This window comes from Erithacus rubecula, assembly GCF_903797595.1.
Source record: "Erithacus rubecula genome assembly, contig: SUPER_Z_unloc_1, whole genome shotgun sequence".
In the NCBI taxonomy this organism is placed as follows: domain Eukaryota; kingdom Metazoa; phylum Chordata; class Aves; order Passeriformes; family Muscicapidae; genus Erithacus; species Erithacus rubecula.
The window spans coordinates 2,423,374-2,446,988 of record NW_027635590.1 but is presented as its reverse complement, the minus strand read 5'-3'; the positions used below and the strand labels follow the sequence as shown (position 1 = coordinate 2,446,988).

The 23,615-nt window shown below is 50.6% G+C and overlaps 2 protein-coding genes across 2 annotated transcripts; one reads left to right on the top strand and one right to left on the bottom strand.

Moving 5' to 3' along the window:
- Positions 1–2,531: 2,531 nt before the first annotated feature.
- On the top strand, positions 2,532–7,492 carry HEMGN (hemogen). The gene is made up of 4 exons (XM_079330928.1): positions 2,532–2,726; positions 4,960–5,053; positions 5,503–5,774; positions 6,884–7,492. The coding sequence occupies exons 1-4, from the start codon at positions 2,645–2,647 to the stop codon at positions 6,991–6,993; spliced, it is 558 nt and encodes a 185-aa protein (XP_079187054.1). The 5' UTR covers positions 2,532–2,644; the 3' UTR covers positions 6,994–7,492.
- Positions 7,493–16,293: 8,801 nt separating this feature from the next.
- Positions 16,294–19,548, bottom strand: FOXE1 (forkhead box E1). Its single transcript, XM_079330875.1, has one exon. It carries the CDS (start codon positions 19,432–19,434, stop codon positions 18,220–18,222), a length of 1,215 nt encoding a protein of 404 aa, XP_079187001.1. The 5' UTR covers positions 19,435–19,548; the 3' UTR covers positions 16,294–18,219.
- Positions 19,549–23,615: the final 4,067 nt, after the last annotated feature.

Sequence of the window (23,615 nt, the reverse complement as noted above, 5' to 3'; positions counted from 1 at the left end):
GAGAAGAGATGGGCCCCTACCAGTCTGCAATCTACTACTATCAGAAGCTATAGACAACTGTAAGGTGTCCCCTCAGGTTCCTTTTATTCAAGCTTAACACCCTCAGTTCTCTCAGTCACTCCTAACAGGAATTGTTTTCTAGACTCATTGCCAGCTTCTTTGCTCTTCTTTGAACATGCTCCATGTACTTCAGTTTCTCCACCTAGGACAGGGCAGCCTTGAATGTGAATATAGACTGGGGAATAAGAGCTAGAGAGCAGCTACATGGAAAAGGACCTGGTCAGTGGCAAGTTGAACATGAGCCAGCAGTGCCCTGGCAGCCAGGAGGATCAAATATTCCTGGGGAGCATCAGGCACAGCAGCACAGCCGGGCAAGGGAGGGGATTGTCCTGCTCTGCTCTGAGCTGGGGCAGCCTCACCTCCAGTGCTGGGGGCAGAAATGGGTGACACAGAATAAGGAGGACTTGGAGCTGTTAGAGAGTGTCCATAGAGGGGATCATGAAGATGGTGAAGGGCCTTAAGATGAAGCCATGTGAGGAGTGGCTGAGGTCCCTTGATCTGTTCAGCCTGGAGGAGACAGAGGGGAGACCTCACTGCAGTCACAAATTCCTTGTGAGGGGTGCAGGAGGGGCAGTGACAGGACCCGAGGGAATGGCCTGAAGCTGAGTCAGGGGAGGTTTAGGTTGGATATCAGGAAAAAGTTTTCCACCCCGAGGGTGTTTGGGGACTGGAACAGGCTCCCCAGGGATGTGGTCACTGCACCAAATGTGTCAGAGTTCAAGAAGCATTTGGACAATGCTCTCAGGCACATGGTGTGATTATGTGGTGCCCTGTGCAGAAACAGGAGTTGTACTCAACGATCCTTCTGTGTCCTTTCCACCTCAGCATATTATGTGGTTCTGTAATAATGTGGGTTTTTGTAATGAGGTACACAAAAACAGAAACATTGTTCAAGGTCTGGTATGTTTGCCCCTCCAAAAGCAATGCCTTTGCACATGAAGTATCCTGCCAGGGTACAGTTTTCAGATGTCTGCATGACCAGGGTGTGTCTAGAACTTTGCAGTATCACATGGTGCTGGAACATGGACACCCTCACCAGCTTGGGGCACCTTGTCTTCATTTGTGACCGAGCTACAAGAAACTAATCTGTGAATGACTTGGTAGCCCCACATCTCCTTATGCCATCCATGTTCCTGGCCCACCCTCCCATATCAGAGCCTTCCCATATCTGCTGTGCTGCCACCACCCTGTTGCTTCTTTTGGGGCTGTTAGACCTACCCCACCTCTCTGGAGGTACCATGTAATCTGCAGTGGACACAGGGCAGGAGCCTTAGGAGTGGTAACTCAGGGGATAAGAGGAATGCAGCAGAGATGACCACGGACCTGCAAGGTTACATCCTAAGAAATCTATGTGTGAAGTTTCAAGCTCTGGAACTTCCAGACACCTAGAGAGAGATCCTGCTGAGACCACAGGATGTACACTAAAAATAAAAAAGACTGGCAAAGATTGGAGCCAGCCATTTCTGCTCATCCCTGAGGAGCTGCTTTCCCCAGGGCAAGTCCTCAGACTGCTCAAGGAGGTGGGAACATCCCTGTCATGAAAGGCAGTCAGGTCCTGGCATAAGAAACTATGAAGGCAGTTTTCAGGAAAGGCCAAGTTCCCTCCTCATCTCACATGAACTGATCTAGGGGCCTGGCCATTCACATAGGGCAAGGAACAGGCTCTCAGCATTGAAGCCATTGTCCTAAGCAGCAGCTTCCCCTTTGCAGTGATTCTGGCCCTGCAGATGGTCCTGCAGAGGCTGCACAGGGGGCTAGCAGCAGCTATGAATGGCCACTTAAAGAAATCATTCCATGGGGGATGAGGGATTGGCTGGGTCTTCCCACTGATTTTACTGGGGCTGCCCATCCTGCCTCATAAGTGTAGTGCTTTGTTCATAGTCCTGATCCACCAGGGACTGGACCAAAGAATCATTAGGAAGTCCTCAATGTGCACAGTCAGGCTGGCATGGATTTATTATTCTGTCTGGATCCCAGGAAGGTGGTGCAGCTCTTGGACAGGTAACGTGGCTGTGACAGTCTCCATCCTTAGGGGTTTCCAAAGAACAGGACAAGACAGCCATCCTGACCTTGTGAAGCAGCCAGCCCTGCTATCAGGGGAGCTGAAGGATGTCCCTTCCCACCAGCACTGCTAGGATCCTGTGCAAATACCTTCAGACAGCCTATGTCCTATTTCAGAATTCTCTGGGGGTCCTTAAGGACTAACAACATGTCCCTGCATCTCGCTCTGGAAAGCAGCAGTGAGACAGTGCCAAATCCTGCCCTGCCATGTCCACTACAAAGGAGAGCTTTTGAGTCAGAGTTTAGCAGCAGTGAGTGTAAATTTCCTATCTGAAGTGGAATTATTTGCAGTATAAAAGCACTAACATGTTTTGCAATCCACACAGGAGATCCTGGACAGAGACTCACACACCTTTGCACTCCGATAAGGAGAATATTATTACCCTCCCAGTGGTCTGGCCAGATAAGAGGTTTGGGGCGGGCAGTCTGCATTTTTTTCAAGCTCTCATTATGCCACACCAGTATCTCCAGATGCTGTTTCCAGGGAGCTAAGCTGCTTTCTAATGTAAAACTGCAAAGAGCAATGGAGAGTTTAGGTAAAGACCATGTTTCTTTGGACTCTTCCCTGACACCCTCTGCAGACTGTGAGGAGTATGCTGTGCCAGGTAAGGATGAGAACATTCCTGACTTGAGTTTTGGGAGAGAGGAGAGCGTGGTTTTTGTTAGCAAGTGTTTCTCAGAAGGGAACTAGTAATTAATGGTCTATGCTTGGGGTGGAGGATGCACGTTTAATACGTGTCTTTTTGCATGTTATGTCACAACGGCAGAAGCACATGTAAGGGCTTTTCAACTGATGTCCTCCAGAGAGCATCAGTAGCTTGTCGGTGTGCAGAATAGCACTACTGCCTCATTATTTTTATAGCTTGATACTTTTTTCTCTTTTCATTTAATTTCTGTTTCTTTGTGTCCTCTAGTAAATATTTTTTCATCAGGGTCCATATGTTTTACTGTGATCTTTCCTGCTTAGTGCTGGCAGGTGACAGCTTTGGAGCTGTTGTGGGACAGCTTTCTTGGACCAGTCAGAAGTGAATGGAGGGTGTTTTCTTAGAATAGACTGGGAAGGAGACTGATTGCAAGCAGCTAAAATTGCTTTTACAGCTCACAAGACATTTTGAAAGGAAATTACCTTGGCTGCGAGTGGGATGTGCAAGGGATTACGTACTCCAGTAGCTGAACTGAGGCCCTGTGCAGATCTTGCTACTGCAACTTGTAACCTCATCTTCCCTGGGAGTTTACTGCCTTTTTCCATGTGGATGGCAGTCATCTCCTGCTGGTTGAGCCCTACTGCCTCTGTTACTGCCTCATGTCAAGGCACAACCTCCCATTTGTCTTGGAGTTATTCTCAACTTCTCTGGTCAGTGTTCAGGGCTGTCAGATGTAATTTTAAAGTTGACTCTGCTTTGATGAAGACATTGAAGCATAGACCAACATAAATACTTTCCAGGTTAAATTTCTGTAAGATTATTATTAATGATCAGGAGTGTCTTGTGTAAAAGTTTACTTTGGGCCAAGACTGGGTCCTGCTGTCAGTTTTGCTTAGTCCTGTCCTGGAGTACAACAGTTCTTGCATTTAATAAATATCCAGCTCAGCCTCAGAAGCCTTTCTGACTTTGACACTTCTACCATCTGATCAAGGGAATGACAAAATGAAAGTTTTTCACTGATCTCACTACCTCAGTGTGAGCCAAGGCTTTTTGTGAAAGGAGATGGATTTGACTACATCTGGAAAGAGCAAGGTGATAATTTGGCTTTTCCACTTGTGTGGGAAACGATGAAAATCAGCTATTTCGTGATTTCTTCAGTGTACATTTGGGAAGAATTCCCTCTCCCTCAAGGCCTCAAGGCAGTAGTGTTGCTCCCTTTGTCTCCTGGGATTGGATCTCATGCTGCTTGATTTGAGACAAGTTTTTATTATCACTACTTAGAGTCTGCACTAGAAATCCTCAGGGATTGCTGTATTTTAGGACAAAGAAATGGAGAAGTGAAGTTCAGACCATTTTTTAGGCTGGTCTTTCAGAAGCCATTTGGATCCCTCTGCAACCTGTGAAATGGACACTGCTTACCTTGGCCAAGCCAGAGGGTGACTGGGGTCTGGAGAGTGCTCCTCTCTGCTGCTGGATGTATACAACCTGCACATCCTGCACAAATAATAAAGCCAGCATTGTAGCTTTCTCAGACCACTTAGTCTTTCTTCAGCCCTGCCCTGGTCTTCCTCACAGCTACAGGCCAGCTTGGGCCTGTTTGTGTGGTGTTTGGGACCAATTTTCTCAACCCCAGCAGTTGTGTACTAGCCCTGCCTTGGTCTCTGGCTGGACCACCATCTCCCCACAGGTCTCAGCCCGATGCAAGTGAGCATCTGTGTGGGTAAGGCTGTGCCCTCTGGCTCATCCTTGTCCCCACAGGGCAAAAGTTTCTTTTTTGAAGGACTCTCTGTACGGTGGATCAAGGCTTTCTCCTTGGCTGTTAGATAAACATTTTAATTTCAGTGATAGCCAGTTCCAGCTGTCTGAGAAAAAGTGTAACAAGGGAGTAAACATGAAGAATTATCTTGTAGCCTGTACTGATGTCTGATCAAAGGCAGCACACCCCAGGTCCCTACAGTAGGGGAGTAGGCTGAACAAGGAATTGTAACTGGAAATCTAGAGTAATTGTCAGGCTAGGAGCCTGGGAGTTTCGGGTGCTGTGTCACCAATCCACTGAGGCTGTGCTGGAAGTACAGCACTCAAGCAGTTTCATATCAGGACCCCTTTGGGACAAAAAAGGTCTCTTGCAGTAGAGTCCTAGTACCAGGCAGAGAGGGATCAGAATACCATGCTAGCACTCACTTTATCCTTGCAGATGTCATCATAACCCGTCGCTTGAGAGACCGGGAGTTGCTCAGGAAAAGAAAAGCAGAAGCCCTGGAGAAAGATTCAGCTCAGTGGGTTCTGAGGTAAATCTTGCTTTTCCTATCATTCTGTCTTCTGTGATTTTTCTGTCACTGCTTTTGTGGTGTAGTTACCTGAGCCCAGACACAGCCCAGCCCCTCCATCTTCACCCAAGGACAGAGCCATCAGTCTTCAGTGGGGAAAGGTGACCTGCAGCCAGTAGCTGTGCAAGGTCTACACAGGCACTGGGGGGAGAGATGGATGGGGGTTAGCAAGAAAACCTCAGTCATAATATGGGGCTGAGGAGAAATTTGTTGCCCAAGCTCCTGCCCACTGGTGCAGCTGCAAAAGGCTATTGTGCAAGGCTCAGGAGGGGGGCTGCATAATTGCCATTTCTGCTGGGATGATCTGGGTCACAGTCACAACAGGGGGACCCAGCAAAGTTACCTTAGGGCACAAGGGAAAATCTTTTGTCCTATTCCTAAGTCATCATCCCTGTGAAATCCCCTGGCAGAGACTATAAGAGTGAGCAGCAAAGGAGAGCCGGAAGAGCCAAAAGAGGACGGGGCCGCCAGACAGTGGTGAAGGCTGTCCTGGAGTCAGAGCCTGCAGTGGAGCCCCAGCCTGACCCACAGGAGAAGGCTGAGCCAGTGCCCTCGGAGCCAGCCCTGCCTGAGCCAGTGTGTCAGCAGCAGCCACCTCTGCTGACCCTCCAGAACATGGTCGGTGGGATGCAAGCAGTGGCAGTGGAAGGGGAGCTGGCAGACAGGAGCTTGGAGCCTGCTGGTGAGTTGCTGCAGAGCTGCTGGCCCGTGGTGGCTTGGGGGCAGTGCAGTGCTGCCTCTCGAGGATTGTCAGCCAAGAGTGCCCACCTTATCCACAGCGATCCCACAGCATCTCCAGGGCACGGGTCCCTACCCCACAAAACCTGGGAAGCTGACAGAGGAGGGCAGGGGTGGTGGGGACGGATAGTTCTCTCCAAGTCCAGGGGAGTGATGACACTACTGTCAGTCATTGGCATGGGGTTGTGGGCCTGGTCCTCAATAAATCCTTGTCCAAAGAATACTTTTATGGCACTGCCAAGAGCCATATTAGCACAGGGAGATATCTCTGTGAAGAGAAGATGTGTTTTTTTGTGGTCAGAGCTGGTAGGGGGAGACAAAGTCCATTCATGTTCTGTCCACAGTCCATCCAGTTTCAGGACTGACACTGGGATGGTGGGAGAGAAAAGTGGGCACTGGGACAAGGAGCAGGTATCTACAGGCAACTACACCTTTGAAACCTGCCAGCACTGAGGCAAGGAGGGCACTGAGCTAGTCTGAATGGCAGGCTGGTGTCTGGGCTCAGAATATCCATTTACAGCTGCCACAGCAGGAGCTGCTCCCAGATCTGGCATGGAAATAGTACAGTGCATTCACTTTAGCAGTCAGTGGGTCAAGCAGGTAGCTTCAAAACCAGGAAAACTTAGAATCTCCTTCAGAGGTGGTAACAATCCTCTGACCTTCAACTACTGCATTTCCAGCATTGCCTGTGCAGTGGGGAAGAAAAGACCTGTTGCTGCAAAGCAAGTGGTGTGCCTTTGTGCCATGGAAAAGAGCTATTCTGTGTCCTGGGCTCTGGGATGGGTGTCCAGTCTCCAGCCCTGAGGTCTTGAAATGGGCAGCCATCAGACTTGTGGTTTATTGCCTCTAGCTTTGAACCCGCCAGTGCTTTACCTTCTCCAGCCCCCTTCCCCAGCTGGGACTGCCCTTGAAAAGCAGGCAGTCCACCCTGAGCTACCAAACACCTTCTCCAGGCAACTGCAGAAGGCTCATCATGGGGGCTTTAACATGAGACAGAGGGGTCATGCATGAGAGCCCCAGTAGGGAATGATCTGTCTCTTACATGCCTCATAGGTGAAGAGGATGTGCTGAAGCCAGCAGAAGAGGATGGACTAGAAGAGTTGAATACTCCTCTGGAAAATGATCACCAGGAAAACGAATACATCCCACATATTCTGTATTAACTTTCTGATTGTTTTGGGGATATTTTTTACTTTGACCTTTGCCTCACTAACTTACTAAGTACAGCACAGTGATTTTGAGCAGCTGCTTTCTTGTGAGTCATAAAGCCCATCCTCTCCTAGTCACTCTGCTTTCTATGCTATTTCCAGGCTAGAGAGGCAGCCCCTACGGAGCTGCCTGTGGCTTTTGAGCCCCCTGCTCTCTCTGCAAACAGGCTGTTTTACTTGGGCCAATGGAAGGCTTCACGGTGCTCTGCCACACTACAGTTCAGTCCTACAGTCCAGCATCCACCTATGTTTCTGAAAGTAATTTCTTATTTATATAAATGTGAGTGGCATTGCAAAGCTAACACCATCGTGATTTTTAGCTGTCTGAAGAAGCCCAGCTGGGGCTTTTTATTGCACCCCATAAACCCCACCACCTTTTGCACTGTTATTTTTAGTCTGAAAGTTTTTCCTCATAGCCTGTTTTCCTCTGCAATAAACATCTTGCTTTCCTAAAGCTGGAAATATTTTTTTTTTAATTCTGGGCATCTTCACTCTGACCTTGTGAGAGAGACAAAAGGTGGTTGAAAACAGCTGAATGCATTGGGCTGAAACTTGGCAGAATTACACACTTTTGTCAGAAAAACACCATTTGGAGCAAAGACAGGAGACACTCTGCACAGTCATTGTCTTTCTGGCTGCTCAGTCCTCACACAGGATTTCTCCTGAAGCCAGGAGATAATGGGGCACCCTAAGTCTCTCCCCAGGTTTTGGGTCTTGTGGTCTTTGTTCCTGTGCATAGCAAAAGAAGAGACTATCTTACATTCCTGTGATATCCTGACACAGAGGATCCTCCTCTTGAGGAGAAGTGGAGATCATATTGCCATTGTCTGACTTCCCATGGGCCTGTGTCCCAGAGCATAAGGCTGAGGGCACCCTTGATTTGGGGGATTATTTTATGGCTCTGGACCCCTCAAAGCTCTGTATCACAGCATGTGTGACTGGTGACACCAGTAAGAGTCTCTCCAGTCACAGGATGGATACCCTTGACATCCCACCTTGGTTTGGTCCCAGGGACATCACATGAGGAGTGAGTGCTTGCTCTTTGAACAGACTCCCCATGCTGAAATCCTGACCTCTACAGATACACTGCCAGAAGCTCTAAAGCACCTGGTGGGTGCCAAAGCAGAGAGCATTCAGCAGCACCTTACTAGAGCAAATCCAGCTCCATTCCCCACAAGCAGCTCCTGGAAGGATGGGTTTCTCTGCACGAGTATCCTGACACTATTTTGGTCTCCACAGATGTCTCAGCTAACATGTTTTGCACTGCCCTGAACAAGATCTCTCAGCTTCTGCCATGAGTTACTCAAACCTCACCCACAGCCCCAAACACTGTGGAGCACAGTGTGTAGGAGCTGGTGAAGGCCTGGCAGAGTGAGGTGTCCATGGGCTTGGGGCAACACTCACTCTTGGAACACACATGGGCAGGAGTGCTAATCCTTGCACTGGAAGGGCTGGGGCAGCTCCCGGAGGGCAGAGGTGTGCAGGAACCAGAGCAAGCACCTCTGTCCACCTCTGTGGAGAAGCCTTCGGTTGCTAGGAAGTCCTGGAGCCATCCCAGGTACTACACACTCTCTCTCAGAGCTGTTCTTACTCTGTCTTTGGCAGACAGTAAGAAAGGTGTGTATGCAAACAACAAATCTTGTCACAAAATAAACAAGAGAAAGATACAGCCCTCTAATCAACACTTTAACTTGCCGTGCACTGCTTCTGTCTCTGTTGAGAGGACAGATAACAGAGCTCTTGCTGATGCAGACGGGGTTCAGGCAGGAAGCTGGGCTCATGGTGGTCCATGTGTATCCTGAGGGAGGTTCTGCTGCCAGGATGGAGCTGGGGACGGCTGGCGAGGGCAGCTGTATCTAGGAGAGGGAGGCTGCTGTTTTGCAGGTGCAACAAATCACCTGCTGCCTCTCTTCCCTCCTCCCTGAGTCCAAGACAGATGTCTTTACCCAGGGCCACTGACAGAGAATGCAAAAAGTAAATTTTCACCCTCTGGGATGGCAACGGTGATCTGGGTCTGACATGAAGGGGAAGTCTGGGGGAGGCCAGAGACCTTTAACCGACTGCAGCCTCCTTACTGATGAAGAGAAGGATATGGGTGCAAGGAAATAGCTTCTGAGCTGTGGAGGCAGCACGGGGAGCCAGATAAGTGCCTGACACAGTGATCCTTGCTGTGCTGTAAAGTGGGAGAGCTGCCTGAGGCCCCTCCAGGATGCAGATGAAGGCATGTTGTGGTACACAGTGGACACAACCACTGTGATTGTCTCCTCATAGTGAGATTCAGCAGGATATTGGATAATGTCAACTGGACTGGACTGAACACGCTTCTGTGAGATTTTCTCAGGGCTTCAGGTCCCAGCTCCCCTCCTGCAGAGCATGGCAGGCCATGCTGCATGCTGAGAGCCATGATATGACAGCTGAGGAGAGGAAAACTAAAGTCATATCCTGGAGAACCAGAACTCTTCTCTGTCCATGCTGATCACCTTTCAATATGCTTTCAGGAACCATGCTTCCAACTCTATGGGACAAGGGAAGTTGTTTGGTTTGCACACTCTGGCTTCCCACTTCCCAGATTGCTCTTAATGTACAGGGTTCCTCACATCTGCTGAAAGTCAGGAGTGATCCGTGGCAGACTGTTGCTCATGGGTGATGTTTTGAACCAGAAGGATCTTCCTATCCTTAGCAGAAATGAAATCATAGCTAAGCCTCAGCAGAAATATGTGGGCAAGCAACTTAGAGCCACAGGCTACCACAGGTCAGTGAAAGCCATTCCACCCCATAAGTGCCTGGTCTTCCAGTGATAAGAAAAATTTGCTGATTAATTTACTAATATTGACTCTAAGCAGTAAATCCTGAACACAGCAAATACCCACTCCCTCCTTGGCCACCACTTCCTGCTCAAGGCTTGTTAGCTCTGCTCCTTCCCATCCTGTGTTCCCTATTTGAATAAATTCCTCTGTAATGCTGCCAGAGCCGCCACGGACCAGAGCTGTGTGTCCAGCTAGGCTCATCAGTGCTCCACCACCTGGCCTGACTCTCCTTTTTCACCAGGAAATCATGTAACTGCAGGAAAAGTTAAGTGAGGATAAACTTTTGGGGATCTTGAATCCAACTCCTGCTCAGAGCATGGCTAAGTTTGACCAGACTGCTTTGGGCTTTCTCCTATCAAGTGTTGACCTTCTTCAAGACATAAGATAATTGCCCTCTTGTCCTCATCCCAGGGCTGCCCCACTTTCAAGGAAAGATGTTTTTCCTTTATGTCACACCAGGCTTTCCATCAGCACAGCTTTAGCTCCTTGCCTCTTTCTCCATCTTGGTGCACTTCAGAGAAGACCCCAGCTCCATCTTCTCTGTATCCCTCTTTCAGACTGCAAGTTAGACTCCATGCTCATCTACTCTCTGTGAGAACAACCTCGATTCCTTCAGCCTGTCCTATGCACCAGCTCCCTGTCTTGAGGGCCCCAGCTGAGCTCCGGTGTAAAGAATTGCTTTTTTGCTCTGAGTTACCTTAACTGTTGTGGGCTCACATAAAGCAGGAGGAATGGCCATTTGTCTAAGCCCACCTTAAATTCCGTCCAGATGGACTTGGGGAGCTGAGCATGAGCCGTGCCTGTGTCTCCCTCAGGCAGCCTGAGGTTTGCACTGACAGAAACCAAGACACAAAGAAACCGAGACACAGCTTGGGCGGTAAGCAGCGTGATCTCTGCTTTGCAGCCTTAATTATGGCGCTTTTATCGGCTCCCTCCTCAGCGGGCCATCTCGCCGGGGGCTCACGGCAGCGCTGGCAGAGGCTGGGCGCAGTGCTGGCACATGCTAGCATGGGCTGCTGCTCGCCCAGGCGCGGCCGGGGCTGCGGGCGCGGCTCCGGCTGCCCCGGGAGCGCGGGGCTCGCACGGACCCGGGGCGGGCGATGGGCTCCGGCGGGCCCGCACTGCTCCCCAGCGGCAGCACCGAGCACTCCGGGCGGGAACCTCACTGGAGAGCATCTCTGCGCCCTCCCCCGACCTTCACAGACCTCTCCGTCCATCCCAGGGCTTTTTTTTGCCTGTGCCTCACCACCCGCACAGGAATTTCTTCTGATCTAAATCCGCCTTCCTTCACCTTGAAGTCATTACCCTTTGTCCTGGGACATGGCTCTGGTCAAAAGTTCCTCTCCAGTTTTCCTGCCAGCCTCATTTAGATAGTGGAAGGTGCTATGAGGTCTCCCCTCCTCTCCCAAGGTCTTCCTGGATTTAAGTTCAGCTCCTATTGTGGCAGAGAGGTACTACATCTTATATCCACTTAAGCGGGAAACCATTTTCCCTGGTTGCTTCAATAGGGCTTTTCTTTTGCCTTTTCTCTAGAAGGGAAGGATGGAAATCACCTCCATGGAAACAAAATATATAAGAAATTACCCAAGTAGGAAAATATTATTTTTCTAACAAATGTTTCCTGCAAAAAGCTTGAAGCTCTGAATCATCCTGTTCCTCCATGAAAAAGTCCAACATCAGCAATAATACCCAGGAGGCACAGCCTCTCACACCATGATACGGAGGCACTTCTCACTTTTATTCTGTGTGGCCTGATCTGTCTGTAACTCCAGGGTCCAAGCCTATTGCAGTGGTCAGTCACTCATTGCAAAAACCAAAACAAACAAAAAAAACCAACCTTCCCCCCCCGTCCCCAAAAAAAACCCAAAAACCCAAAACCACCCAAAACAAAACCAGAAAACCTAACCACCAAAATAATTATTACTGAAAAAAAATATACATACAGAAATATACTTAAGTGTACCCAAAGATGGAGAAGGAAGAAATAATCACCATCACTATGTGCCTCTTGATGAAGAGAAGGAAATCTTCTCTGAGAACATCATGGTGTGTCTGTTGAAGACATCACCATGCTGATACCCTGTAAGTCTTCCACCCCCACTATTCTTGCAGCCATAAACGTGAGAACACAGGAAGAGTGGCTAGGGAGCCACTATTTAATTGGCCAGTCCTAGGCCAGCACTCCAGTGAGCCTGATGACAGGCTGTGTGCTAAAACATATGACGGTAGAAGTGAAACAAGGCCTAGGACACTGCTTGTTACCCTCAGAAGCTGACAGCCTGGATTCATGAGCACCTTTTCCCAGGTGGAAAAGGTCAACATGAGATGCAGATGGTGTCCTTGCAAGAGCCAGCCACAGGGATAATTGACTCCGGGTGGCTCATGCACCAGGCAAGCTGTGCCTCAGTGGACCAAGAGCTCTGGTGCTGATACTGAAAAAAAAAGGTCAGAAGCTGCTCTTTAATCAATTAAGATCTCCTTGTATAGTTCACATCCAGACAACAGCGCTGCAAATTCTTAAATGGCTAATGAATCTTAGCTTCCTGGCATCAGGGAAGGGATAGCAGTGAGCTCAGTGAGCTCTTCTGCACCAGCGCACAGTTAATATTCCTGCCTCCTCTCCATGGCCATTTTAAGCAAGACATATGGTCCTGAGTGAACAATAGCCCTATTAACTTCCCACCATCAGAAGAGGCTAGGATATAGTTCTTTTAGCCCAAGCAGTGTGGCCAGGGTACTTTATATTGGCCAGCTGCACCCTGTGTTCCAACGCTGCAGAAGCAGTGGGAGCTCAGAGAGCTCAGACTGGCAAACCTGAGTTGGTCTCCCTCCCACTGAGTCTGCCCACACAAAGAGGGGTTGGATGACTGCATCACATCCAAAAGTAATTCCCAAAAATAACACCAGCTTCCAGGTACAGTACATGCCATCATCTCCCACCTCGACTTCTTGACCTTGGACATGAGAAAACATACATTTCAACTGGACTAAGAAATCAGCTCTGCTGTCTGGAGAGGGCTTCCAACAAATCAGGGTTTCAGGATCACACCAAGACAAGTGTGTAAAGTTGTTCTTTGTGCCAACATGGGCCGCTGTATTCTTGCACACCAGACTCTGTAAAGTCAGACCCCAACAGCCTCCCAGTGCTCACATCAGTTTACTTCCAGGTGCTGTGTGAGTGGGATTGCCCTCTCTGGTCACTGACACGGCAGCTCTAGGTAATGGATACAGCTAAAACCCAACTCCAGCTACATAGGCTGCTCTCCAGTTACAGCTCACTAAGCTCTGGACTCCCTCCAAGGCACACCCTCCTGGCCAAATGGCAGCTGCCTCCCCTGCCTGTTCTTTGTCTCATAGTTTTGATCCACTACTTGTCACTTTCAAATTCAGATAAATCATACTTGGGAGTCTCGAAGCCATTGAAGACTTTCCTATCTGCTGTTTGGTAACTTGGCAGATTAAATTACCTGTTCCCATCTCGTTCATTGCCCCCCAGGCAGCTTGGGCAGTGGACAGGAGAAGGAGCAACATCTGCCATCATCTTACCTATGTGCAAGCCAGTTCATCACCCAGAGGTGTGGAGTTGCCCCTGAAGGCCTGTTACACCCCCATTAGCTATGGTTCTTGCTTGATGAATTCTTCCCACAGATGTTTCTGTTGCATAAGGTGTACGCAGTGTCAGCCTGCAGCTACAGGAACTCCATCTCTGCAGCCAAAAAAACCAACTGGCCTGGGGTGCAGGAGGCAAGACCAAGCATTTCTGCTGCTGCTGCCACAGGACAGGCAACATAATGTTTCCAGCGGTAACACCTCCTCTAGCTGGCCCAGCTCCCTGTTGGAGCAATGAGAGAGTAACTAACGCCAAACATGGTCCCCTTGCCAATCTCTGAGCTTCTGTATCTCTCATGGTAGTAGCCCTCCCCACCTGTCCCCTTTTCAAGCAGAGACACATGAGGATGGAGCTTCAGGCAGTGATGTCTGGGGAATGCTTACGGTCTGACAGGAGACCCTCCAAGCAGACTGCTGACTCAAGAGGTTGCAGAAGTTTGCTGACCCCTCTCTCCTCCTTCTCTTTGAGGTCTTCAGCAGCCCAGCAGACCAAAAAAAGCCAAGGTAAGACAGGGTGAAAAGCAATGAGCAGCACATGCCACACATCTTGCTCTTTATGTCTCCCAGTCTCCCAGGAGTACAGGAAGGCTTGAAAGAATAAACTCAGAGAACACACTTAATTACAAACAAGACAAAGATTTATTTCCATTTCAAAAGAAGTAGAAGAGTAAATATATATATATATATAAATCTCCAATACAGAATATAATATTCTCCTAGGCTATACAGTCCTCTTCTTTCTCAAAGTCTGCTCAGGGCCTGATTATACCAGAACTTGGGCAGAACAGGAACCGAGAGGCTCTGTCCTTTGAGGAATGAGCACTTTCGAGGCTGCTCTCTCTTCTTATCAGTGCTCACTTTTAAGAGTTTCCTACAAGTTTACAATTTGGATTTATTGGACTCTTCTGACAGAAATCAAAAGAGTAGTTTGAAACTTAGACTTACTTTGCTAAAAGGAAAGCTCTCAGATATTTACAATACAACTTTTAGAAATCAATTTTTTCGTATTCTTGCTGGTGCCTGAGAATTACAAGCGACGTGCCAGACAAAAACACGTTGAGATTCACATGTTGAACATATCCCCATGGCACAAGCACACACTGAGATCCAGCTGTCTAACATATCCCCTTGGCATATCCCCATATCCTCACAGAGAGACCCAACCCCGTGCCTCCCAAGGACAAGACAAGCCTATCTTCCTCTGTCAGTGGTCAGGCAGCCCCATGTCACACGTGGGCACAGGGACACCACATCTCAGTGCCACGAGGCACAGCCTGGGCAGACCCGTAGTGTTGAGCAAAACCTTGGCACCTGAGCCTACATGACAGCTTGGAGAGGCTGGAACAGCCACAAAACCACAGCAGTGCTGGTGGGAAGGGATTGCTGGAGTCTCCAGGCCTGCTGCAAGCGGGAGGCTGGAGCGCTGCCAGCACTAGCAAAGGGCAGGTATAGCTTTGTCTGGTTTTGCCTCAAAAACCTTGAAGCACAGACCCCACACAGAGTTCCTTGAATGGTCCCAGTAGCTCTTCACAGTTCTGCCTAGGGTTTCTAGATGTTTGTGACTGAAGTTTAAGCAGTTTTTGACCATGTCTCAGGTTCTTGATGCAACAAGCTCATCACTGTACCTGATGAAAAAAAAACCAAAAAACCCCCAAAAAACACCCAGTTTCCCCAGTTTGATATAAAACATCCAGAAACAAGAACAAGCATCTAGACCTCTGCAAACAACATATAACTGAACCTACCCAATCTGTGCATTCTAAGCCACCAAGATCTGTCATGCTTGTCCTTCAGACACTGAGTTTCGCTCCCTGACTGCCTACAGATGCTATCTGAGCTCAGAAGTACCTTCCACAAAGCCTGTATCATCATTGGTGACCTTTTTTTAGGCTGAACTCTAAACTGGAAAGAGGGCTGAAGCCATCATGAGAGTAAAATGAGAAGAACAGGGGCCAGAAGACATCTAGGCTCTTCACTCTCATGACCAATGACAAGATTCATGGAGGCATGAAATGATGGATATCACTCCAGATGGTGGCTGAGCACTGGAACAGGCTCCCAAAGGAGCAAGCACCAAGTATGACAGAATTCAGGAAGCATTTGGACAATACTCTCAGGCACATGGTGTGATTCTTAGGGTGTCCTGTGCAGGGACAAGAGCTGGGCTTGATGATCCTGAGTAGTCCCTTCCATTATCATAGCACTGCTATGATTCTATGAAAATTATCTGGTCCACAATGGTAACAGCTTCTACAGGAATTAAGTTAAATTACAGGATTAAAAAGCAGGACAGTTCTTCTCCCAGCCACCCCCAATGAGCATGGCTTGCTGTCAAAGTAGCACAGTCCAGTCCTTGCAGGCAATGAAAGCAGAGCCAGCAGCTATCAAAAATACTAGGAGCTGGCACAGCCACGTGAACAGATCCCCTTCCAGATGGAGAAGGCATAGTTGGGAGAGATACTAGCACAGCTGCTGAGGCGACCTGCCTCTGGCTGAGACAGCTCTCTCCAGGATGGTAGCAGCGCCTGGAGGTGCCAGGACAAGGCAGAACAAGGAAGATGCAATGTAGCTCTTCAGAAAGGATAGGAAAGGAAAAATCTGACCAACCTCAGCAGGGTAAAGAGTTGAGTGGCTCTCACACTTGCTGCCTGTGCCTGCTCCCCAGTGGGTCCATACATGGAGCAGCCTCCTCAGCTCTGTGTATGGACAACAGCCTCCTGCAGTGCCACAGACAGGTCTATATGGACACAGAGCACTGCTATCAGGTCAGTCTCAGCCTCCCAGCCCGGGAGCTGGCTCACCAGACGCCACCCCTGGCACTCAGAACCCTTGAATCTCCTATCTCATAGCCCTGCAGAAGGCAGATGTACAACTTCTCCTGCCCACCTACTGCAGAGGCCTTTACCCTTCTCCACACCAAGCTGTGCTGTGAGGACATCCAACCACCTTCCTGCTCCACTCCATTTCCTCTCTCATGTCCTACCTAGATATGCAGACAGTAGCACCCACAGAAAGCAAGGAAATTATCTCTACACAAACTTCATCCTGCTGAGGACCTCATCTGACAAATGCCAAGCAGAAGGTACAGGTGTCCTCATGGGATCAAAACTCCTTGGAGCAAAGCACAGCAGTAGGACAAGAGACAGTAAACATGAAACGAGACTAGAGAAGTTCTAAATAGAGAGTACAAAGCAAAACTTCTCTCCCACAAGGACAGACAGATTGCCCAAAGAGACTGTGTTGTCTCCATTCTTGGAGTTGATGAAGACTCAACCACATAGGGCTGAGCCTACTAGTCTGAGTCACAGCTGACCCTGATTTGGGTACCAGATTGGAACAGAAATTTCCCAAGATCTTTTCCAACATGAGATATACTATGATCTATACCCTTCTCCGGTGAGAGAGACTGGTGTATGTGCATCCTGTCAATTCTTCCCAAGCTCCTGTTGAGGCTCTGGCTGCACTTTCTCGCTCCCTCTCCCCACACAAGGCCCCGCCACACTGCAGGATCTTCTCACCAACCTCCTTCTGGACCTGCATACACAGGTTCCCCACCTTCACAGGAAAAAGGAGCTGTGTAGAAAGACCTGGGAGCAGGGTTATGTTGGCTCCCTCTACAACCACAGCCTCCCTCACACCCTGGGCATCCACTACTGCTCCAGACCCCTTTCCAGGGTGGTGGGATCTGCTGGGAGGGGTATGCTTGAGTTTTCCAATGGGTCTAGTTTCAAGCTTTTGTCTCGCAGACATTCCTATTAGCTCTCCATATCTTTCTGCAGACTCTTTTTCCATCCCAGGAAAGTGTGAAAGTGGAGCAAATTAAGACAAAAAGGCACCATATCCTGTCTCTTGTGTTCCAGAAACGTTTTTTCCTATATATGCCAATTTCTCTAGGCTACACACAGAGCTGGGCTGATCTTGGAAACAAAGTAATTTGGACCTCAGGATCAGGTCTTCACTCAAAACAAGTCCAAATTCCATGTTGGCTAGAACTTCAGAGGCAGATCAGGCTCTGTCCAATCAAGCTGAAATGACCTTCAAGGGCAGAGGTCCCACAGCCCTCCTCTTTCACTCTTTCAGGGGCTGGGCACACTCACGGTAGAAATTTTTGTAGTTCCAATCCCACCACTGTTCCCACCTCTGCAGCACAAAGCACAACGCCTGGAAGGACGCGACTTGATGTGTTTTTCTGCAGTCCTGGCATCCAAACCTTCTCCAGTCTTGGCCACACAGCAGGTGTAAAGCCTGGGGCTAAAGCAATAGCCATCAGGGACATGTCACCACATCAGTGTCACGCATTCTGCTTTTACAGCTTTGCCTGCGCGAGGCCAGGGAATGCTTCCTCCTGCCTCCCTCCTTCACCTCACCAACAGACATTTAATTCTCTAATAAAAACAAACAAAACATCAACCGCAGAGAGACTTTTAAACTTGAAATCTTCCCGGGTAGACCAGAAGGGGCCCAGTTATGCATGCTGGGAGGTTGGGAGCCTGGCAGGAAGCTTTGAGCACCTGTTCCAGGAAAGGCTGTAGAAGAGAAAGAGACTGTTTGCCCCATCCGAGCACTTGGGAGTCCCTAGGACTTTTCTGCCGAGATAGGACAGGGCTGGACAGGACACCGCAGGTCCCCAGGGCTGACTGCGACGCTCCTCGCCAGGGCAGGTGGCAGAAGGCTTAGGTACAGCCCAAGGTTCTTTAGCATCTTCCCGGGCAACGCCGTGCCGGGCGACCCCCGCAGTCCGCCGTCTCCCGGGCTCCGGGATGGGTCAGAGCGCCGGGACGAACCTGTCGGGGCCTCCGGAGTAGGTGCCGTGCCTCGGTGCGGGCTCGGCGGCACCCAGCTGCCCCCCGGCGCCGTAGGCGTGGGGCAGCGGTGGGTAGAGCGCGGGGGAGCCGGGCGAGGAGGCGGGCAGCACGAAGCGCCCCGACGGAGCGTACAGCGGCCCGGGGGGCCCGGGCGCGTAGGGCCCGGCGGCGGCGGGCAGCGGGGCGTAGGCGTGGGGCAGGGTGGCGGAGGCGCAGCCCTGCGCGGGGCAGGTGGCGGCGAAGGCGCAGGAGGCGGCGGGCGCCGGGGGCAGGGCGGCGGGGGGCGGCGGGGCGGGCAGCGGGAGCAGGCGGCACGGAGCGGCGGGGCGCTCGGCCAGGAACGCCGGGTACGTGGAGAGGTCGCTGCGCTTGAAACGCTTTCTGCGGCGCAGAAAGGACCCGCTCTCGAACATGTCGCGGGCGTGGGGGTCCAGCGTCCAGTAGTTGCCCTTGCCGGGGCGTCCGGGCTCCCGTGGCACCTTGACAAAGCAGTCATTGAGGGTGAGGTTGTGGCGGATGCTGTTCTGCCACTTGCGGGGGCTATCGCGGTAGAAGGGGAAGCGCTCGGTGATGAAGCGGTAGATGCCGCCGAGCGTCAGCCGCCGCTCGGGCGCCTGCCCGATGGCCATGGCGATGAGGGCGATGTAGCTATAGGGCGGCTTGCCCCGCTCCGCCGGGCGCTTGCGGCGCCGCCGCCCGCCCCGCGCCCCCGCCGCCGCCAACGCCGCCTCCTCTCCCGGCGGCACCGCGTCCGCCTTCAGCGGCGGGGGCCCGGGCGGGGGCCCCGGCGGCAGCCGGCTCTCGGCTGTCATGTGCCCGTCGGAGCGGCCCCGAGCCGGACCGAGCCGAGCCGAGGGAGCGCAGCGCTGCGCGACCGCGGCTTTTATGCGGCGGTGTCCGGCGGCTCCGCGCCCGGCGGCCGGCACTCCCCCTGCTACGCCCCGCCGCCCGGGAGGCGCGGGCAGGGCCGGGCGTGCCGCCGCTGCCGCCGCGGGTCGGGACAGCGCCCTGCCCGGCACCCCATGCCGCCCCTCTCCGCTGGTTCCTGTCCCCAGCGCCGTCGGGGCGCCGCGGACCCGCCGCCGTCGGGAGCGCACAGCTCCGGAGGGCACCGAGCGGAGCGGGAGCGACTCCGGGACCCCGGGGCGGCTGTCCGGGACCCCGGGCACGGGCATTCGATGCGCCTCCTGGCAGGGCTCGGCGCCGTCGGGGAGAGGAGGCAGCGATGAGCGGCCGCGCTGTCGGAGGGGATGCTGCCACTCCGCGCGGGACGGTCGGCCTCAGGCAGCATTGCCACTCTTCTTTAAGGAAATGAAGCTGTCGAAACAAATTAGTCGGGAAAATACCACCCGCTGACATATCTGCGTGGGGAGAGATAGTAAGTGCAGGCTTAGGCTGCGTGGTTTGCATGCAGAGCTGCTGTGTAGAATGCACTGGGGCTGGGGTCCTCATAGCTGGTACTCAGCTGTGATTTGGCACAGGACTAGGCTCCCGTGCCTCTGGTTTACCCCTGAGCTGACCTGCTTGTCCCTGATCCTTATGCCACAGGACCCCACAGGTCCATGATCGGACCAAGAAGGATGCCAGGTTCTTCAGAGACTAATCCTGGGACATACCTGCCAGTCCCTCATGTTTGCTCAGATACTCGGGGCTGAGGGTCAGACCCCCGCTGAGTGAGGAATAGTGAGGACACTCTGAGTGAGGACACCAGGTAGTGAGAAATGCTTGCCCAGGACTTGAGCCCCTGTGACACATACCCACAGGCCTGCGGGCAGCGCAACCTCCTCACCTGCTGGCATGATGTTCCTTGCAAGCCAGAATATAAAGGAGATGGTGGGACGTCCTGGAGATGAGATTGGAAGTGTGTGCAGGTGTGCACAGGCATGTGTGTGCACGGAAGGGTGTACCTGCATGGGTACATGGGTGTGCAAGGGCACTGGCGTGGGGCTGAAGGTGTGAGTGAGAGTTTGTGAGTGTGCACAGACAGGCGAGTGTGCATACAAACAAATGCCAGCACACACAGATATGTGGCTGGACCTGGGGCTTGCATGTGGGCATGTAGGCAGGAAACAGATGTAGTCAGATGTGTGTGCAGAGAGGTGGATGTGCACAGGTGTGCAGGTGCTGTGCATGGCTGTACACCTGTTCCAGCCCATATCTTGGTGTCTCCTGCCAGTTCTTCCAGAACTTGAGTCACAAGTGCACTGCTGAGTCTATCTTTGTAGGAGAAGCATTTCCAAAGCCCTCTTGGACATTACATGCCTTATTTTTAAGGGAGAAAAGGGAGGCAAGAGCTGTTTATCCTAGTGAAATACAGCTCCCTTGGAGGTGTCCAGCAGAGTTGTTGAGCTGTTTATCTGCTTGGATGAAAAATCTGTGTGTGTGTGTCTGTGTGTGTGTGTGTGTGTATGAGGATCCCTTTTCATTCAGCAAACAAACCTCAGCCCTGCTTTCCAGCTAAATAAGGGACCCAGGAGTCATTGGCCACCTGCTCATCTCTGCAGCTTCCCAGCAATCTGGGAAATAGCAAAAAGTCCTATGGAGCTGGCAGGATAAACCATGAAGTGGCACTTGCTAGGGACCCACATGTGCATGTAGTGTGTCCAGTAGCTGGATGCAGACACTGGGCAATATTTCAAATCACATGCTGCAGAATTTGTGTCAAGAGAGAAAATCAGCCTTCTGTACCAGCACCCACATTCTTGAAGTACATAGCAGACTAGTAGTATTACCCTCTACAAACCAAAAGCCAACTCCTTCAGTATGAAGTTGCTTCACCAGTAATGCTCTGCCTTCTGGCTCATAGGAAGCTGCAGCTGGGAATGAATTTTCCTGTCAGATGTTCCTAAAGGCAGTGCTGTAGTTCAGTCACCTCTGGGGCTGTGTCTCTCTGTGCCATGCCAATTCCATGCCTCCAGAGGGCAAAGTCAGATCATGCTTCGCTTTGCACTTGTAGAGGATAGGGAATGAAAGAGGTGTATGCCGAGGAGGGATGGTGTGCTGAACAGCTGCTTTTGCCCTCCCTGCTGGTGATGAAAATCCTTTCCTAAGTCAGCACTTTCCTTGGCAGAGCCCAAAGCAGAATGAAATGGATACCCAAACAGCATGTGCTGGCTCTTGTCCCTTCTCCTTTCCACATCACACAGATTTCTGAGTGAAGTGGGAATTGTATGACATGGTGCCCTGGAGACTACCCTCAATCTGACATTATCATCAACCTATTTGAAAACACTTTTAAGTCTCTTCTTTGGGAGCAGGAATATGTCCCATTTTAAGCATTGGTGTCTCTGCTGAGTACCAGTTCCCATGGGGAGGGAACTGTGGAGAATATGAAACTACAAAATCACCCACTTGGATCTTAGACTGCAGATCTCTTCCATCTGTAAGTCAAGTGGTGCCTGTTGCTGAAGCAGAATTGTTGGTGTTTGTGAAGCATTGTTTTCTCTTTTGATTCCATCATGCTGGAGGAGGAATAAGAGTAAGTAAGATGGAAAAACACCATGCATCGATTAAACCTCTTCATAACAGAGTTCATAATACAATCAAAAATGTATGATATTTGCATAGTATTACCCATACCAAATCTATCACTTGAACTTTCTTTTGGTCTCTGGGACAAAGTTTAGAGTTGTCATTTTTTTCGTCTAAATTTCTCAGCTCAGATCCTGCTGACATTAAGGTCTGCAGCTTTCAGCTGGGCAAAATGGTCACTGATTGTAAGACCACTGCACTGCAGAGTTGTAACTTGCATAAGGAAACTGTGCCTTGGCCTCTCAAAAATCGAGTTTGTTAGCACTGGTAGCTGGTGGAGAATTACCCCAACCAAAATGCCATCTGCTGGGATTTCCAAGAACTGTTTCCACCCATGGAAAAAAATCCAGTAACAAACCACACCACTTATATCTGTCAAGGGCAGACTACAGGGACACCTCGCTCTCCTTTAGTCCTGTGACCTGAGCTGCTTCTTCCACTTCAACCAAACAAGGGGAAGTGGACACTGAGTGTGTGGACAGCCCCTTCATGTACAGCACATTGATAGGTTTTTTTTTTTACATCAGAATTCCTCTCTGAGGTGAGAAAAAGTTTTGCCTCTGTGTCCCAGGAACAGCAGGGATGTATGTAATGTGCTCCAAGTTAAGGATCTGGCAAAATCAAAATGCCAGATCATATTGGCTGAATGCTAACCAAGTGAGAGCACATACCCATGGCACAGCCATGTCCCAAGCTCAGCGGTACCTGTCATGGAATGGCAAGTTCGGGGTTTTTTATTGGCTGTGTGTTTGGTGCCAGGACCTTTCTGTTAGAAGTGTGAAGAATGTCACAGCCAGACACATCATACTTTGTGACAAGGAGCTTAACCCTACCTGCAGCTTGTGGTTAAGATCTGAGAGGAGAGCATAAGCTCGAGACTTTTGGATTAAGGCAAGTGATGGCATGACATCATTCAGACACTTTCAGAGCACATTCCACAAAGAAGTATCCAAAGTACTGAGCTAAATATATTTTGCACCTAACTGGAGTTAGTGGGAGACAAGAACAGGGAGGTGATTGCATGGGTTTTGGAAACACTCTGTGGATAGGTTGTGGTATGGGGACCAAGGTGAAACCTCTGAGGGAGAACTTCTGTGCAGCAGAACAGTGAGTGTGACCACATGGCAGAAGAGAGGCTGGAAAGCAACATACTGAAAGGATACCTCATATTTTCACCAGCTGTTCACTTGTCTTATCTAGTGGGGGCAAAGTTTCACTCTCCATCAGTGGCCTGGTTGTTTAGTATCAGTGCTGTTTTTCCAAATGACTGCAGCTTATCATCCCTTTGTTGAGTTTTCTATGGGAATTTGGGGCTGCAAGGGAGAAAGGATTGCATGCTGAGAGAATCACACAGGTATAGCCAGGTCCTTGTGGGAGACTTGGGTTAGCTGTTGTGCTCATTCTTCTGTAGAAAAATCCAAAATATCATGGTGGCTTTAAAATAGGCTATGTCTTGGGCCAGAAACTGGGGCAAGAGCTATGGGCAGTCTTAGCCTTAATCCAGCATGATTCCACCTGGAAAGGGCACTGAGCATGCTTGCCTGACAGCCCAGCAGCTCACCCAGCTCTTGGAGGGAAACAGGATCTGCAGCAGGTGAGCTGCAACAGGAGCAGATGGGCAGGGCAGGCTCTCTCAGAGCAGAACACAACCTCTGACATTCCCTTGGGACCCTGCCCCACTCAGGAATTAGATGTGAACTGTGTAAAGGCAAAAGCATCTCCAGTAGCCTGGGAGATGTGCAGGATTGGTGCTCTGGGGCAATGGTAGTGCTGAACTAGAGGGGGTAGCTAACATAGGAAAAGGCAAGGCCCCAGCCTAGAGGAA

What these genes read in the sequence shown, in the direction of transcription:
- HEMGN (XM_079330928.1), top strand. Translation starts at nt 2,645, where the DNA reads ATGGAGAGTTTAGGTAAAGACCATGTTTCTTTGGACTCTTCCCTGACA. An exon ending in TCAGCTCAGTGGGTTCTGAG is followed by an intron (nt 5,054 to 5,502) that starts GTAAATCTTGCT and finishes ATCCCCTGGCAG; the next exon opens with AGACTATAAGAGTGAGCAGC. An exon ending in CAGGAGCTTGGAGCCTGCTG is followed by an intron (nt 5,775 to 6,883) that starts GTGAGTTGCTGC and finishes CATGCCTCATAG; the next exon opens with GTGAAGAGGATGTGCTGAAG.
- FOXE1 (XM_079330875.1), bottom strand. Translation starts at nt 19,434, where the DNA reads ATGCCCGTGCCCGGGGTCCCGGACAGCCGCCCCGGGGTCCCGGAGTCG.